General features: G+C 42.0%; 2 protein-coding genes across 6 annotated transcripts in view; one reads left to right on the top strand and one right to left on the bottom strand.

Annotated features, from left to right (window-relative positions):
• Positions 1 to 12,884, top strand: part of LOC144479936 (transgelin-like) — a 533,241-nt gene that overhangs the window by 4,920 nt on the left and 515,437 nt on the right. The gene's annotated exons all lie outside the window — the stretch shown is intronic.
• sik3 (SIK family kinase 3) overlaps positions 1 to 12,884 on the bottom strand; it is a 280,186-nt gene that overhangs the window by 92,531 nt on the left and 174,771 nt on the right. For all 5 annotated transcript variants that reach the window (XM_078198960.1, XM_078198962.1, XM_078198961.1 and 2 more), the window contains exon 4: positions 12,534 to 12,695. In XM_078198960.1, coding sequence (XP_078055086.1) covers positions 12,534 to 12,695 — 162 coding nt within the window. The remainder of the gene's footprint in view (positions 1 to 12,533; positions 12,696 to 12,884) is intronic.

Raw genomic sequence — 12,884 nt, 5'->3', positions numbered from 1 at the left:
TGACATCCCCCCTGTACCTACCCCCCAGCACCTTAAACCTGTGTCCTCTCGTAGCAACCATTTCAGCCCTTGGAAATAGCCTCTGAGAGTCCACCCTATCCAGACCCCTCAACATCTTGTAAACCTCTATCAGGTCACCTCTCATCCTTCGTCTCTCCAGGGAGAAGAGACCAAGCTCCCTCAACCTATCCTCATAAGGCATGCCCCCCAATCCAGGCAACATCCTTGTAAATCTCCTCTGCACCCTTTCAATGGCTTCAACATCTTTCCTGTAATGAGGTGACCAGAACTGCGCGCAGTACTCCAAGTGGGGTCTAACCAGGGTCCTATAAAGCTGCAGCATTATCTCCCGACTCCTAAACTCAATCCCTCGATTAATGAAGGCTAGTACGCCATACGCCTTCTTGACCGCATCCTCCACCTGCGAGGCCGATTTAAGAGTCCTATGGACCCGGACCCCAAGGTCCTTCTGATCCTCTACACTGCTAAGAATGGTACCCTTCATTTTATACTGCTGCTTCATCCCATTGGATCTGCCAAAATGGATCACTACACACTTATCCGGGTTGAAGTCCATCTGCCACTTCTCCGCCCAGTCTTGCATTCTATCTATGTCTCGCTGCAACTTCTGACATCCCTCCAAACTATCCACAACACCACCTACCTTGGTGTCGTCAGCAAACTTACCAACCCATCCCTCCACTTCCTCATCCAGGTCATTTATGAAAATGACAAACAGCAAGGGTCCCAGAACAGATCCCTGGGGCACTCCACTGGTCACTGACCTCCATGCAGAGAAAGACCCCTCCACAGCCACTCTCTGCCTTCTGCAGGCAAGCCAGTTCTGGATCCACAAGGCAACAGCCCCTTGGATCCCATGCCCTCTCACTTTCTCAAGAAGTCTTGCATGGGGGACCTTATCGAACGCTTTGCTGAAGTCCATATAGACCACATCCACCGCTCTTCCTTCGTCAATGTGCTTGGTCACATTTTCAAAGAACTCAACCAGGCTCGTAAGGCACGACCTGCCCCTGACAAAGCCGTGCTGACTACTTTTGATCATACTAAACTTCTCTAGATGATCATAAATCCTGTCTCTCAGGATCCTCTCCATCAACTTACCAACCACTGAGGTTAGACTCACCGGTCGGTAATTTCCCGGGCTGTCCCTGTTCCCTTTCTTGAATATAGGGACCACATCCGCAATCCTCCAATCCTCCGGAACCTCTCCCGTCTCCATCGACGATGCAAAGATCATCGCCAAAGGCTCCGCAATCTCCTCCCTCGCCTCCCACAGTAACCTGGGGTACATCCCATCCGGTCCCGGCGACTTACCAACCTTGATGCCATTCAATAGTTCCAACACATCCTCTTTCTTTATGTCCACATGCTCGATCCTTTCTGTCCTCCGCAATCCAGCAGTACAACCACCCAGATCCCTTTCCACCGTGAATACCGAGGTAAAGTATTCATTAAGCACCTCCGCCATTTCTAACGGTTCCGCACAAACTTTTCCCCCTTCACCTTTTAAGGGTCCTATGCCTTCACATCTCATCCTTTTACTCTTGACATATTTGTAGAAAGCCTTGGGATTCTCCTTAATCTTACCCGCCAAGGTCTTCTCATGACCCCTTCTCGCTCTCCTAATTTCCTTCTTAAGCTCCTTCCTACATCGCGTATACTCCTCTAAATCCTTAACACCTCCTAGCTCTCTGAACCTTCTGTACGCCTCTCTTTTCTTATTCACCAGGTTCATCACAACCTTCGTGCACCACGGTTCCCGTACCCTACCAACACCCCCCTGTCTCATCGGAACGTTGTCATGCAGAGCTCCAGACAAACATTCCTTGAAAATCCTCCACTTTCCTTCGGTACTTTTCCCCAAGAATGCCTCCTTCCAATTTACCCGTCTAATTTCCTCCCTGATGACACTGTATTTCCCTTTACTCCAGAGAAACACTTTCCTAGCCTGCCTGACCCTATCTCTTTCCAATGCTATCGTGAAGGAGATTTTCTTCAAAGTTATTCTCAATTTTGGTAGCATTAGTACATTGTGCATGTTAGACACATTTTTCAGCTCTCTATTTAGTATCCCAACCTCTATTTGGAGTTCCCTTCATCTGGCAGCATTCTTTAGTGTATGTGTGTTTATATTTCCCATGAGCATGATCAGCATGGATTTTAACATGCCCAATTACTGCCAAATTAGAGGCAATCTCATGCTGGGTGCATGGCCACCATGGAATTAAGTGAAGCTTCCAAAAACATTTAACATGCACTCACAAACTGTTTATGATGCAAACTGTAAACATCGAGGCATGTCCATGAGTATTGCCTAATGCAAGCCTCATCCCATTGTTGATTCCATTTATTGTATGGCACAGTTTCACACTTAAGAACTATATTCAAGACCTGCAGTTACAGAATAATGATTAGCAGGTGACTGCATCTTTAGAGCATTGTGGAACTCCAATACCATAAAACAGAAAGATACTTGTACAATATGAGGCTCATTTGAAGATTTGTAGCTACATTTAAAAGAAAACATTTTAGTTGCAGGAGCACGGAATCAAATTTTTCCTTACTTTTGTCCAAGAAAATTAGGAACCACCTAATACAATTCAGTTATTACTATACTGTTCTTAGGAAAGTTACATTACGACACAGTACTGTGAGATAAAGAAAAGTCACCCTATATTGCCTGCATAGCAATAATTTAAATGGCATGCAAATAACATAACTGCACTTTTTGAAATACTGCAGGATTGCAAGATTTTACTACAGATCTCTGCCCAAAGATAATCAGTAAATGGCAGCGTCTATACCTTTGCAGTTTGACAAGTATCAAAGATGAGATATGACCATTCAGCCCAATGAATCCTTTAAATGTCTAACCCTATCAATGCATAGTCCAGCTGAATTCAAAATTTGCTTTTCACATCTTTTTGATGCTTTGACACCTTTCTTCCCAACTCTTCATTCCACGCTGGCATTCTTCGCCTCCTGACTCACATTTTAATGCCCTCCCTTCCCATTTCAGACTTGCACTCCCCTGTGGTACACCCCCTAGAAGTTTGCACCTTAGCACTACTGCCAATTCCAGCTCTTGCTGTTCCAAATGACTGAACATCTGTGCAACAGTGAGTGAGAATTCATGACGTCAAACCAATTCCCTCCCAGTGCATCTCAGTATCTGTGTATTTGCAAGCAGGACCTTAAAATAGGTGTCTTTCAAGTTAAAACCCTGGAATTTTCTGTGTTTCACTTTTTTAATTTTAGCATCAAAAAAACCGAGAAAATTAGAGCCTAAAAAAAACAGTAAATCTGTAAAATTCGGTTCTAATTTTCAACATCACTAAACCTCAAGTAAACATACAAGAGCTTCACAAAGTCGCAATTAAGCAAAATGTTCAATTATTTGCATAGTTCAGAGACACCGTTTTATGGGGCTTACTGGCAGTTGCGAAAGTGACTGCCACAAAATACTGTCAAGTTTCACTAGCACTAAATATAGTTGTGAATGGACAGTGCTACAATATGTTGATTGCTGAAATGTATGTTAACTCAGCAGATTACTATCATAATATCAAGAAGAAAATATGTTAAAGTCTGATGGAAAATATGAATAGCTAATAACAAAATTAAATTATCCAGTCTGTTTGATGAATGATAAACTGTGACCATTGTACTGAATCTTTGTATTTTGTTAATGACATTGCTGTCATCATTATCTAAGCTCTTCAACACATGTGCTGGCATTACAAATGTAAAGCATGCATATTTCCAGACCTGACTTTTGCAAAGAAAAAAAAAGGGGAAACAGGAGATTTTTCCCCCCTCCCCACAAATCTAAGAGGAAATCTGATTTTAACAGATTCACTGCCCAAATAAAACAGAGCAATTTTCCAGTGGAAATTAGTAAAAACTGATTTTAAAAGATCCTGATGGATGTGAAATATTATGAATCAACAATATGCTTTAACAGATCTGGCAAGGGCAACTATAACATGTCTCAGAATTTAGAACATTTGGCTAGACGTTGAGCCAAAAGAGTTTGTAAGAATGAAGGTCTGTTTAACAGAACAGTAAAAGCCAGGCACTTCCTCAAGGCTGTGCGAGGGGAGGTATTGAGAAAGCAAAAGAGAAGAGTGGAGGAGAGATGGAGGGCTGCAAATCCCAGAGTATTAGCATAGACCTCGTAGCAACTCACTTAACTTCCCTCTTTTTGATTGGTGGGCCGGCTGGTTTCAATCTACCCAAAAAGGGATGTTAGTTTACCCCTAATATATTCACAAAGCACTTGCGCTAACCGCACCTGGTTTATTTCAACAGGATATCAAAAATCAAGAAGTCTACCCAAGAAAGGAGCCAACTAAGAAATCGGATGAATTAATTCCATGTGCGACTGTATTTGAAACCTGAGACTACGGGTGCAAAGCAAATGTTTATAACCACTGATGTGAGAGCAAATGTACTTGGAATATGAACTCAGCTGGACTAGTTCCTGTTAGTGCCAAAACATGTTTTGCACTCATCACATCACTCGTGCCAGTCTGCATAAATACAGTGCAACCATAATCCAGAAAATATGGTGAAGGATTCAAAGGGGATTTCTGTACCAGTCCAGAAAAAAGAAGAAAATTACACACGCACTGCAGAGATTTCTTTAAAATCTAAGACATTTCTATGTAAATGCTAACATTGATCATTTAATAACTTGACAGTCAGACAGCAAAAATGTAAACACAGAAATTTAAAGCTAAGCCTGTGGTGCTAAAACATGAACATCAGAATCATAGTGAAAGGAGAGGAAAAATAAGTTCATCAGGAACTTTCATGGAGCCGTGGTAAGGATTAATTTAACGTTCGTCAAATTTAACATAAAAACTGCTTGGCATAATTCAATACTGAACCGCTGTCATCTGTTATTTTGAGAACTAATCCCATTTTACTCAGAGAATGGGTTTCAACATCAGAAACATTTCACCTTACAGTTTAACATTAATGGACCACCACATCAGTAAAAACCACAGTAAATGTGAAAATATTGCGTTCCATTTGCTGACCTGTATTTGTTGCAATTTAAACTTGTGAACAGCCACAGACATCAAGTCTAATATTACAGAAATGCATAACAAAAGAATGGCAGTGCTCAAACATTTATTCTTCAACCATATGCTGTCTCCATACTGCACCTTTCACATTGATGCTGAGCCAAAGCTAGCTCCAACAGATGGTAAAACAATGCTAGTGCAGTCCCGAATTGGAGGAAGTGAGAACACCTTCAAGGGATGACTGCCTCCCTTTACTACCGTTGGTGTGAAGCCTATTAATAAAAAATATTTGGCAGCTGATTGCTTTACCATTGCTTCCAAACTGCAGAAGAAAGATCTGAGTCAGAAGCTGGAAAGTCATTGTTCAAACACAGCTCTTCTATTCCCCCACTTTGTAACAATGCAAGTGGGCATCACCACTTGTCAGGAAGCTAAGACAGTTTTAAGCAATCTATATTTGTATTTGTGGGCATTAGAAACATAAGGGGCGATTTTGAGCCCGCACTCTCCGTCTGAGGGAATGACGGCACACTCAAAATCCGGAAAACATGATTCTTTAAGGCAAGGATAGATAGATTTTTGAACAGTAAAGGAATTAAGGGTTATGGTGAGCGGGCGGGTAAGTGGAGCTGAGTCCACAAAAAGATCAGCCATGATCTTATTGAATGGAAGAGCAGGTTCAAGGGGCCAGATGGCCTACTCCTGCTGCTAGTTCTTATGTTCACACCGACGAACCTCCGAACTCCCATCTTACTGGCCCCTCGCTAATGGAATGGTATGAAACACACCGCGGGAAAGCAGGAAGCTCATTTTAATACATTAGCATGTCATTAGCGAGCACTCTCTCCGGGACTTCCCTCCTCGCTGGATATTCAGCAATGACCCGCGTGATGTCAAGCTGACGCCATTTACAAGAGGCTCACTTAACTGATAATCAGGAGGGGTGGGGGGGGGTGGGGGGTGCCGACTCTTATCAGGTGTGTTGACAGTAGCCTGAGACCTCAAATGGTGGGCTGGGAATAGGTTTAAACAGGGCGCCCCGATCTCAGTGCAGCTGGATTTTGCTGGTGTGTTTAGCCACCACCCCCCCCCCCCCAACCCCCCAAAAACATGCCCCCTTGATTTTTTTTTTAAGGCAGAGTGTCGTAGGATCTGGGGAGAAACATGCCCAGTTTTCTTACCAGAAACAATACTCTGCCATTTTTTTGGTGAGATTTCAGCCATGGTATAGTTTTAAGTAAGTTTAATTGTCTGTTACTGTTTAAGTTTTTTCAGTTAGCTCATGTTAAACAAAGCTGCTTGCATGTATTGTGGATTCTGGTTTCATTTCAAACTGTCCCTGCTTTTTAATTAAAGCGTTTACGACATGGAAAAAACAAGGGTTAAAGAAAGGCTGTGTTGTTGCTTAGTAACCAGGGTTCACCCTAGGTTAGAAAGAACTTTTGAGTTTAACTTTAAGCTAGAGCCAGAACGAGCTGGACAAAACCAAAGGGTTACAAAAAGCAGACTTCCCAAAGGAACACATTGTAGTCCAGAAACTGGGGAGTTGAGACAAAAAGTATGTCACAGGAAGATAGTTAATTTAAAGGAACAATGAACAAGTTGAACAAGGTCCTATGCAGGAGAAGTCAAATTAATGGGCAGAAGAAGTACTCTGAGTTAAAGAAACAGCTCGAGAACCAGATTCAAAGTCAGCTAGGTAAGAAGCCAAACATCTGAGGTAAATCAAAAGTTTAGTGACCTTAATACAGCCTATGAAGCAATAGTATTCTGTTGGCATGGCTGAGTACCTGAGAGATTGGGTGTAAGCTTGAATGCGATCCAAGACAGAGGAATACTGAAAGGAGAGATTGAAATCCTGGAAGCGGATCATTGGTGAATGCATTCAAGGGAAAGCATTGCTTGGGAGAAGATTATACAGTGTGTTTTTCGAGTGTGGAATTTGGAAATACTCATGTGGAAGTCAGAATTCCAGTGAGACTAGTTGGCTCACAACGTGATAAGTATCTACGAGGGTTTAATGAGAAACCACAGAACTTGTATTGGGTGGCATCCATCACTTGATTTCAGAGTGTAGAGTGTCTGCTGGTTTACTTGGCCTGCATACTTACCAAGAGCATTATAGTATAAGATATATTTTGTAACTTATGTTATCTTAAAAAGTCATCTTATTATCAAAAAGTTATCTTATTATCAAATGTCTGTGACCATCTGTGAAGATATTGGTGGGGTGAAGGAATATTATAGTCAGTCTTTTCAGGTTTAATATTTTCTTATTTTGTTAAAAGTTAACTGGCAGCCTTCATCCACATCTTTAAAGAAAAATAAAAGTTACTGTCTTTTGAGGCAGGGTTCCATTCTGGGACCTGACATTCTGGTAGTAACATTAGCTGAGAGCTTAACAACTGAAATATTGCAGTAGAAAATGTATCGTAAAGACAGCATTCATCACGGAATCAAATTAATAAATAAATGAATGATCAAAATCATATTTCTTATAGATAGGAACACTGCAATAGGCCATTCAGGCTCTCGTACTACCTGCCCCCCGCCCCTATCCTCCATTGAGCTTGCTCTGCCATTCAATTAGATAATGACAGATCTGTATCATATCTCCATTATACAGGAAAGTTGTTGTGCCATTGAATTTAATAGATATGCTTATTTTAGGTAGCCCCTTGTAACTCCTTTTGCCACGTTTAAATTGTCATTTTCTAAATAAGTTGTGAAAACAAGTGTGGAATGTATCACAGTACCTGTTTACAGGAAAGCTTAATGCACATTATAAACAACTTAAAAGCAGCAGGGAATCTCAAAGATTTTTTTTTGGCAGACTTAGATTTTTGGCAAGATTTGCTTAAAGGGAGACATTAACTTAGGTACCAATATTTCTACAGTTGGCAATGTGGGTGTTAGGAGGCAGCAGTCACCACTAAGGGAGGGAGTGTAACAGGCAACCACTATTGATTTGAGCCAAAACTTCTGGAAATAAAGATTCCAGATTGGTTCACATTCAAGTTCAAAGCCATTGCTTCCAATTCCAAAGGAACTTCTTAGTACATAGAGATTCTTACCATCAATATCACTTAACCAGTCTTGCTGGGAGTGACTCGAGAAACTAAGAACATTTGCATTTTTAATAAATATCCCAAAATTGCTCTTTTCCTCTAAAATGGGAGAGTACTATGAACACAAGGAATGCCCCTTTACATCTTTGCAGATGGAATAATATTTTTGGCCAAACATTCTCCACAGCCACCATAAATGCCATTCCAAGTCAAACAAATAGAGCCATGCAGGGAAAGGCTGGGAGTAATTTTCCCAGGTCAACGAATTAAGCTTCAGACCAATGGTGACAGAGGTATAGAGTGGTATTCTCCCATTTTGAGACTATCTACTGTGGCAAAGGCTAAAACATGGAAAAGGTAGGTGAATGGGGTTGAGGAACTTATCAGCCATGATCGAATGGCAGAGCAGACTCGATGGGCCAAATGGCCTAATTTTGCTCCTATATATTATGATCTTATGGTATTTAGAACATAGAACATAGAAAAAATACAGCACAAACAGGCCCTTCGGCCCACAAGTTGCGCCGGTCATGTCCCTACCTACCTAGGCTATATATAGGCTTACCTATAACCCTCAATCCTATTAAGTCCCATGTACTCATCCAGAAGTCTCGTAAAAGACCCTATTGGGTTTGCCTCCACCACCACTGACGGCAGCCGATTCCACTCACCCACCACCCTCTGAGTGAAAAACTTACCCCTGACATCTCCTCTGTACCTTAAACCTGTGTCCTCTCGTAGCAGCCATTTCAGCCCTGGGAAAAAACCTTCGAGAATCCACCCGATCTATACCTCTCAACATCTTGTACACCTCTATCAGGTCACCTCTCATTCTTTGTCTCTCCAAGGAGAAAAGACTGAGCTCCCTCAACCTATCCTCATAAGGCATGCTAACCAATCCAGGCAACATCCTTGTAAATCTTCTCTGCACCCTTTCAATCATTTCCACATCCTTCCTGTAATGAGGCAACCAGAACTGAGCACGGTACTCCAAGTGGGGTCTGACGAGGGTCTTATAAAGCTGCATCATTATCTCCCGACTCCTAAACTCAATCCCTCGATTGATGAAGGCCAGCACACCATACGCCTTCTTAACCACCTCCTCGACCTGCAAGGCCAATTTAAGAGTCCTATGGACCCGGACCCCAAGGTCCTTCTGATCCTCTACACTGCGAAGAGTCTTACCCTTGATATTATACTCCTTCATCCCATTTGACTTGCCAAAATGGACCACTACACATTTGTCCGGGTTGAAGTCCATGTGCCACTCCTCCGCCCAGTCTTGCATCCTATCTATGTCACGCTGCAGCTTCTGACATCCCTCCAAACTATCCACAACACCACCAACCTTCGTGTCGTCGGCAAACTTATCAATCCATCCCTCCACTTCCTCATCCAGGTCATTTATGAAAATGACAAACATCAAGGGTCCCAGAACAGATCCCTGGGGCATTCCACTGGTGACCGACCTCCATTCAGAAAAAGACCCATCTACAACCACTCTCTGCCTTCTGCAGGCAAGCCAGTTCTGGATCCACAAGGCAACAGCCTCTTGGATCCCATGCCCTCTCACTTTCTTGAGAAGTCGTGCATGGGGGACCTTATCGAACGCCTTGCTGAAGTCCATGTAAACCACATCTACTGCTTTTCCTTCGTCAATGTGTTTAGTCATATTTTCAAAGAACTCCACCAGGCTCGTAAGGCACGATTTGCCTTTGACAAAGCCGTGCTGACTACTTTTGAACATACTAAACTTCTCTAAATGTTCATAAATCCTGTCCCTCAGGATCTTCTCCATCAACTTACCAACCACTGAGGTTAGACTCACCGGTCAGTAATTTCCTGGGCTATCCCTATTCCCTTTCTTGAATATAGGAAGCACATCCGCAAACCTCCAATCCTCCGGAACCTCTCCCGTCTCCATCGACGACGCAAAGATCATCGCCAGAGGCTCTGCAATCTCTTCCCTCGCCTCCCACAGTAACCTGGGGTACATCCCATCCAGTCCCGGCGACTTATCTATCTTGATGCTATTCAAAATTTCCAACACATCCTCTTTCTTAATTTCCTGCCACGGCCGGCAGAAACACATCAAATTTTCCAGCCCCGACCTCAACAATTATGCATCTGGGTGCTTTGCATCATTTTCAGTGGTGGGACAGGTCTGGATGGAGTGTAGTCCGCCATTGTATCCGAGTTCCATATTAATAAGGTGCCCAACATCACTGACCCACCACTGAAGAAAGAAAGTGGACCATCTGAAAATGAAGATAGATCGCCAGGAACATTCTGAGGTTGGAAGATGGACCCACTGCAGGACACCTGATCTAGAAGATCCACCTGCGGATGGTCCCCCGACCCACTGCTGTGGTGCTCCAGGGTCCAGGAGCCTTTTTCCTGAACTCCGGAGGCAGACCCAAGCACTGTTCAAATGAGACCTGACATCTGCAGGTCAAGTTCTTCCAAATGTGTTTCATGTTGGTGTGCTTTTCCACTGGCATCACAAAGAATCTTGGGGGGTGGGGGGGGGGGGGGGGGGGGTCGGTCGGTCGGGCCTTCATCTGCATTCTTTTAACAAAAGATCCTGCTGTAAATTCACACTGGTATGAAGCCTATTTCTGGCCCTCATACCATATTCTCCCACCATCAATCATGCCAGCAAGGGCTTGGGAGAATTCCACCTATAATTGCAGGTCAACTGCATATGCTTTAAGTGAAAGAATGGTGTGTGGTGCAGGGAAATCTAAATTAAGTGGTAGCAATTCAGAGTAATTTAAAAACAGGAGGATTTCTTGAAGCTAATCGTTGGCTCATCAATAAAACCACACTGTTATTTAAAGCAGAAAGGACACTCAAATGAAATGCTAACACAATGCATCTTCTTTCACTTTTAAAGCCAAATGGCTGAGGTTGCCTTTGGGAGGTAGGGTGGCAATCCATTCCATAAAACCAGTTTCTTCTACAATGTACAATTTGCATCATCAACTCTGAAAAGTAGCATTTTCAGCCAAATTAGCTGCATTTATTTAAGGAGGTGAATAGCATCAGCTAAAACATCCGATCAGGAAAAATGGGAAATTTCTAAAACATATCAAAAACAGCAATATAGCCATCCAGGAAAAATAAGGGTGAGTGAAGCAAGTGGTCTGAAAATGCCTGAATAACACAATTAAAATCAAAATAAAATGGACTAAAAATAATTTATACAAAGTCTACAGGAAAGAAGGAGGAGAGAACTTTGGAAAGTCCATACATAGGTGGAAAAACAAAGGACGTTAAATACATGCAAACCCTTTTTGCTATTGAAATAGAAGGGTAGTTAGAGAATTTGTTTATAATTCTAGCACAAGGAAATATTTCCAGTTGTGGGGAGACCAAAACCAACATCCATAATTATTAGGCGGTCACTAAGAAATCAGGAAAAATTTCTTTAGCCGGAAAGTGGTTAGAATGTAGAACTCATTACCACAAGGAGACAAATAGTATAAATGCAAGGGAAAGCTAGACAAATATGAGGGAGTAAGGAATAGAACGTAATCCAAAAAAGGAAAAATGGAGAAGGGGTACAAAGCTCTTGTGGAGCACAAACAATGACTTAGACCGATTGAGTCAAGTGGCCTGTTTCTGCGTTGTACGTTCTACTGAATTCTATGTAAAGTTGTAATGAATTATTTAATCGATATTGTCAAATTTTAACCACTATTACTTAAGGAGGATAACTTATTTTGTGATGCTAAAGGACTTCCAGCAAACATAAAGATAATAAAGAAATTCAAAATAACAATGGGTTATGTGAAGTGCCAGTGGGATGTGATTTGGATGGTCTCATCATTGCCTGTTCTCGTCTTCATAAAACATAATTCCTATTTTAAGGAAGAAGAAATATGTTTCCTACTTCCTTTCATGACCACATATCTCCAATTTTTCCTCTTTATGTGGAAGTACCAAACAAAAGCCAGGAACTTCAAGCATAGGATACCAAATCGGCATCTTTTCATTCTATGGCACTAAATAATGGTGCTGAAAGGCATACAAACACATCCAAACAAGAAGCAGGAGTATGCCCCTCAAGTCTGCTCTGCCATTTAACAAGATCATGGCTGATCTGACAACAATTTTAAATCTGCAACCCACCTCCCCCCCAATAACCCTATCACCCCCTTGCTCACCAACAATCTATCCACCTCCGCCTTAAAATTACTCAAAAGACTCTGCTTCCATCAGTGTTGATGTCCCACACTTGAGAAGAAATTCAGATGACACAAACATAGCAGGTCACCAGTAACAATGAAACACTATATTCCCTCCCATCCGCTTCATTTTCTCTCCATACCTTCAAACAATGCAAAGCAAAACTATGTTTTCTAAAATTCCATTGTTTAAAAACTCTGGAAAATTAACATCTATATACCTGCTATCTTGATGTTGAGGTTAGCATCTAGGAGCAAGTTTTCAGCTTTCAGGTCTCGATGTACAATGTTTCGACAGTGGCAAAAGTGAACCGCTGCGACAATCTGCTTGAATTTCTTTCTGGCTTCTTTCTCTGCCATACGTCCATGGGCGACAAGGTGATCTACAGTTTGAAAGGTTGAGGGAAATAGAAGGAGAAACATGTAATAAAGAAAAGGCTCAAGGTATCACAATTTTTGGCAAAATAGGAGTCACCACATTTTGGTGATACTAAACAAAGAAGTACACAAATATTTTTAAGCACATATACATATATATATATAATATATCTGAAGCAATTATTGGAAATTTA

This window comes from Mustelus asterias, chromosome 27 (assembly GCF_964213995.1).
Source record: "Mustelus asterias chromosome 27, sMusAst1.hap1.1, whole genome shotgun sequence".
NCBI lineage: Eukaryota > Metazoa > Chordata > Chondrichthyes > Carcharhiniformes > Triakidae > Mustelus > Mustelus asterias.
This window is presented reverse-complemented; position numbering and strand designations above follow the sequence as displayed.